Below are 6,072 nucleotides of genomic sequence, written 5' to 3'. Positions count from 1 at the left end.
GTCTCAAATTTTGTATGTAATATGTTTGAAAATGTTTGAAAAGCAGAGAAAAGATCTATCTTTCCAATGCCAAACAGAGATCATTCTTTGGTGTGAGCCAAGATCCCTCTGTCGAGGAAAACTGGATCCGAAACGGAAAGTCTTTTCTCTCCAAAGATTATGTACCGTCGTTATGATTCCTTAAGTTTCTAACAAAACGTTTTACTTGAAAATGATATATTTAAAAATACGCTGAGAATCCGTGTGTTGAAATCTTATTCTGTATAATTTAATGTTGAATTCGACTTCCTTTATATTTTTGGTTCTAGTTACCTTCTTTAAAACAGAAAAAAACCCAAATACAATTATATTTTCTGTTTACATTTAATTAACGTATCAAGCTTAATATTGGCAACTATTGTATACTTTGTTTCAAATTTGGTCATTAATTCTTACTAATCTATAAAAGTGCTGACATATTCGAGAGTCGTTACTTTTGCTATTGGTCCTATATTTGACATTGACTTTAAAATCAAAAGTTATATTTACAATGGTGATAGTTCATGTAAGAGTTATTTCCCTTAACATATAGGTTATTCAGTTATTTGTGATCTTATAAGTTATTTACTGTTACTTACAGTTGTCTCTACGAAATGGCTTAATGCAGTTAATAGAGGATATTACATGAGTGGCAATGTGATATGAAATTTAACAAAAATGTTATTACACATGTGTCTTAAGACATCAATGACATGGCTGGACGGGCTAGTTATGTGTTAAATTTAGACACAAAATCCATGGGATTGAACAAAAAATAAAATAATGTAAAAATATTAAATTCTCCGTTAGATTTTATTTACAAACACAAAGTAAATCACCAACCATTGATTACAGAAAAAATATATATTATGATTAGCTGATCGAAAGGCTTCAAAATAACGTCTTAATGATAGATATGTTCATATAAGGGTGACACATACGAATTTGTTGATTGAAGTGTGTGGCATGTGTATTTAGGGATCTGGTGTTTGTTTTATGTTTCTTCTAAAATGTGGAAATAGACGATTAACAGCATAGACACTCATAGTACGTTATCCTGTAAATGAACATGTCAGTTGTTCCAATCCCGTTATGTTGATCACACAGTGTCTGTACATGTAATCGCCCTACCACAACGCTCTGCCTATTGAAGCAGTTCTGCATTCCTCTCACCAGAAGAGGCTTTGCTCAAAGTGAATTGTATGATTCACATGATATTGCACACAGCAGGGTAGGTACAAGAGTATAGTTGTACTATTATAATAGACTACAAATAACGAATAATTGAAGATTACAATCGACGACCCTGAGACCAGTCGATCCCACCACTACACACATTTCTGTGAAACTCATAAATGGTTCTCCCATAGCCCATAGGTTATGTGGGACTGACTCTCCAGTGTCGTAAACAAAGTACCCCATATTTCCTTTTCCAGACACGTGAAGACCGTTTTCATTCACTGAAAAGAAAATCAATTACAGTTAATACATACCGATAATGATCATAGTTCATATATGTTTTTGTTGATTTTCCCCCATAATATGACTGAAGGCAAGGCCTTAGAGTGCAATTTATGGAAAAAAAATGGATCATAATTTTCTGTTTATTTTTTATTCGTATGCCTAACTCTATCCTTGTCCCAAACCCCCATTTGAGAAGAAGTAGATTTTATTTCCGTAACAGATATTCCGTTTCTGCCTGGTAAATATTACGTTCACTGGATCATAAGATCGTTTGGATCGCTTGATTTTATAATGAGTTTACTTTAAAGCATCGCATTTACATGGATACACGGGATAAAAAAAATAGCGGCCGCAAACTGAAGTTGTCAGTGTGTAGGATTGAATTCTGACAATTGTTTTTTTTTTGTATACATTTTCATATATGTGTTACCTCACATTGTAGAAATGCTTCGCACTTCCTGCCTGTCGGAAACTACGGGCTGCGCAATTATCAAACACATAAATGTGAAATATCTTCATAGAAATAAATCTAAAATTACTTTTTCCGTGTCAATAATTGTTGGTTAGTTAAATTATTGATATGTGTAGATATTACTCTTTTCTCTATGAATATTAATTTTATACGAACCAAGAACCGCATCTGTAGAAACAATTGCATTTATCTCGTGTATTTGTGACTGCAAATGAATCTTTAAAATTCCGGCGTTCAACCTTTGACACTCATTTTCCGCTTCCGAATGAGTCATGCGTACATCGGAAATTTTGTAAGAATTTCCAGTTTCCAGATTGGTAGTAAATCCTAGAGAAATCGCCAAATCTGGAAAAAAATACTTTCTTAGAATATAAGATCTTACATTAAATACACCAAACTGATGCATTGTCTTTCAAGGTGTAGACAAGAAACTTTAAAAGCTACTTTATAACTCCATAACAAAATTTGACATATACTCGGATCAATAGAATCCTAAATGACATAGCATTGACATTACAGAGACACCTCAATGCGTCAAAATTAATGACATCGTCGACAATAGTCTCCGTATATACCGATGCGGTCATATCATTGTCAAGAGTGCGTGAGCTGTCTTTTCCTGTCAAGAATGGGAGAATACCATTTGATAGAATATTTTATCCCCATTGGGGAGAGACAGAAGAATTTCAACCCGAAAAGTAAGATTCTTAAGATTATCTAACACGAGGCTTTGTCAATCAATCGATTTTGATTTCTATGCAGATGTAAAAGCTTTATTTTCATGCTTTAGTTTTATTTTGCTTTATTTTTATAACTGGAGTGACTAGTTTAATGTAAATGTAAGCATTGGTTGTCATATTTTAACACACATTGTTGTGTAACATACATTGAGTTGTACTAGAATATCCTTTTTATGTTCGAAAATATTTCGAATACAGCAGTTTAATAACTTAATATTTCGGTGAGAGATTGAGTGATTTGGAAGCCAATAAGGATCCTAATACAGTGATTATTTTATTTATCGTAAATACTGTTAGCTATTTTTTCGAAAAAGGCTTTCTCTACGATTAAAAGAAATACTCACCATAGTTGAAATACAACGAAATATGTTCTTTCGGAGGTTTTAAATCAGGATCCTCAGGTTTGAAAAATCTCATCATGTCTGTCCTTTGATATCCGAGACATGTTAATGTCGAAGCTTCATAGGACACAATCAGACAGTTAGGATTGTACGTACATTGGAATAGGCACGTCCTGAGACTGACCTGTGTAACGGTCATAGTAACGTCACTTAAAGGAATGGCAGATGTATTAGCAAATATCCCTGCGTGTCCCCAATACGTGGCTTGCGTTGCTAAAAATGTAAATATCAATACAGTTCGTATATCAACTTATTCGAATGTAGGCAGTCATTAAGGGAGATTTGAAAATAATAAACCCATATTGCCGTCTTTTATTATTGTAATTTATAAACTAGGAATTTTGTCATAGTAAGAATTAAAGACGACAGATTTAGATATACGAATATTATAATCAGAAAATACAGCAAACTAATGAGAGAGGTTAAAATTCAGACCACTGCCAACAGATTTTGTAAATAGATGGTGAACATGGAAAAAAGTTTGTAAATTGACTGATTAAACAGTTTCAGAAATTCAAAACAATATTTAAGACGCAAAATCCCCCAAGGAAAAAAATAGCTTCACAAACTTAATAATTGTTTTTATCCCAAATAGAAGTAAAACAAAGATCTGATGAATTACTAGATATTGGCATGAACACATACTTTCGTATAATTACTGTTTTGACACAACGGTAATTGATCTTGAAACAAATGAACGATGCATTATCATACCAACTATCATTAATATACATGTATGTGCTTACAATGTAATATTATTCACAATGTAATATTGCGTAAGATATATGAACAATAAGACAAGTAAACAGACAATACAATGCAAATCGTATATATAATTGTATACATACCTTGATGCCAAGACAGCAGAACAAAGAGCATTCCTGTTAGATCCATCACAGTTGGATTACCCAAACTTTCACAAATATGTCTCTATGTATTGTATAGTTGTTTTATTTAGCGTGGATATAAGTCAGCGTTAATGTCAATTCCTAATAGTAATAAGATAAACAAGTTATCATACTAGTCCTTCTTTCAATTTTATTTTCGGATATTTGATTTCTTGGAAATGATCCTGATTGCAAATATGGCGAAATGTAATTCCCTGCGAATAAAAGTAACTATACAGAATTATTTTATGTATTCCTTTTGCTCAATGTTCTCTGAGTTAAACCACACTTGTCTTATATCACACCTCCTAATCAATATCAATGATCACAGTTTTTGTTCCGTTTTGCTTTAGGTCTCTTAAGCAGCTGCCTGTATATCTAATTATAATATTATCAATTTCATGGTAAGTCGCCAACATCGGTGCTCTGATGTAAGATTATAAATAATTGTCTCTACGTTTGTGGTAATCCTGACCGCTGGTGTATTAAAAAAATCCGATTTTCTGTCATTAAGAGAACGTGTTTTATACTCTCCCTGTTCGGTTTCATTAATTAAAATAGACGTGGCCTTAGATAGTATATATAGTAGATCCACTACAGTGTTTGGTGATTCTAGTTTATTCTGTCTTTAGTTTCCAGTTGAACATCTTTGTCTCCCAACAGTTTGCTCGTACATTTGCTACTAACGTTCTTTATCAGTTTTCTAATGCACATAATCACTTAGCAACCTTCTCCACACTTTTGATTGGGTTGTTAAATTGACGAAAGTTAAACAGCCTGCGCATCTAGAGCAGATATCTACAGGAAATATTAGTTTACTTTTCTTCCCAGAAAACGCGTTAACAATAAGTATGGATATGGTTATTTACTGGAAGCATTCACGCACTGCTTTCAATCCGACAATAGATACACAATACTTTCTAAATATTCTCATATAACACTAAAGGTCGTCGTTATTGATGTTTAAACATCAACTTGTAGACTGAAAGTGGACCACGGCTGCAAACTTGGCAGTAACAAAACAACACCAAGTAGCAATCAATAGACAAAAGGACATTAACTGTTTTTGTACTCAGAATTGGCTCGTCATGTATTAAAACACAATTTATACATAGCGTCACACCATATATAACTAATAATCGTTAAAAAATAATGTTTTTGAAAATATATAAAAATAACTATTAAGTAAATGAAATAAAACAAAGAGTTGTTTAATCTTAAATGTAGTGAAATAAGTATTTATTAAATTGTGCTGTTAATGTCTTGTCTAATATTTATCTTTTTATGTTATATTTCGTGCCTCTGGCACGGAGCCATTTCATCATCGTACTTTTTTTCTGTCGCATTATTTGTTCATACTTTTATTTTCATCTCGGCATTATATTGTATTCTCCTCATTTATACTCTTTCATTCTCTTTCTCACTTTACTGCAGTTAATAAAGAAGTTTTGTTATAATATTAGATCTTCTCTCACTCTCTCAGGTCATATTCATTCATTCCTATTCACTCTCCCTCTGTTAGTCTTTCTGTGGGGTGCCAAGTTAATATTGTAACGGTGTTAATTGGTGATTTTTTTAATATTTACCAAATACATGTAAAATGTATATTTATATAAAAAAAAAACAGTAATAAAAAAGAACTTTAAGGTTGAGAACATATTTCCAGTATGAAAAAAAGATTGTTTCCAGCGATTGGGAGTTTCCTACCTGCATGGATAATCTAGTCTTCACACAAAAAAATCACACATAAACACTTCGGAATTAGCAATTATGGTTGGTTTTGATTTTACTATTGTATAGAAAAGTATTTTTTTATCTATTTAGATTATCTATATTCAAGGTTCTGCAGCAAATATCCGTACTTGTTTAATATTGGCTAAAGAAAATAATATTCATAACGTTCTTTCTGATGAAGAATGAGCTCCGTGTTGATCTGTTACGGGACCCGATCATGTGACTATGTCGTTTGATCACGATCGCGACCGCACGCCTGGATTTGAGTTGGACTGGTATGTTGGCAGAATTTAGTGTTGTTTAAAAATGGTATATTGTTTTAACGGTATGATAATTATAATAGTTCGGTGCTTGGT

The 6,072-nt window shown here is 32.5% G+C and overlaps 1 protein-coding gene across 1 annotated transcript; it reads right to left on the bottom strand.

Annotated features, from left to right (window-relative positions):
* Nucleotides 1–808: 808 nt before the first annotated feature.
* LOC138326344 (uncharacterized) lies at nucleotides 809–5,292 on the bottom strand. The gene is made up of 4 exons (XM_069272463.1): nucleotides 3,944–5,292; nucleotides 3,039–3,308; nucleotides 2,111–2,299; nucleotides 809–1,478 (listed from the first exon to the last, which is right to left on the bottom strand). The coding sequence occupies exons 1-4, from the start codon at nucleotides 3,987–3,989 to the stop codon at nucleotides 1,276–1,278; spliced, it is 708 nt and encodes a 235-aa protein (XP_069128564.1). The 5' UTR covers nucleotides 3,990–5,292; the 3' UTR covers nucleotides 809–1,275.
* Between the last annotated feature and the right edge of the window lie 780 nt (nucleotides 5,293–6,072).

Source organism: Argopecten irradians, chromosome 6, assembly GCF_041381155.1.
Source record: "Argopecten irradians isolate NY chromosome 6, Ai_NY, whole genome shotgun sequence".
NCBI classification, from domain to species: domain Eukaryota; kingdom Metazoa; phylum Mollusca; class Bivalvia; order Pectinida; family Pectinidae; genus Argopecten; species Argopecten irradians.
This window is presented reverse-complemented; position numbering and strand designations above follow the sequence as displayed.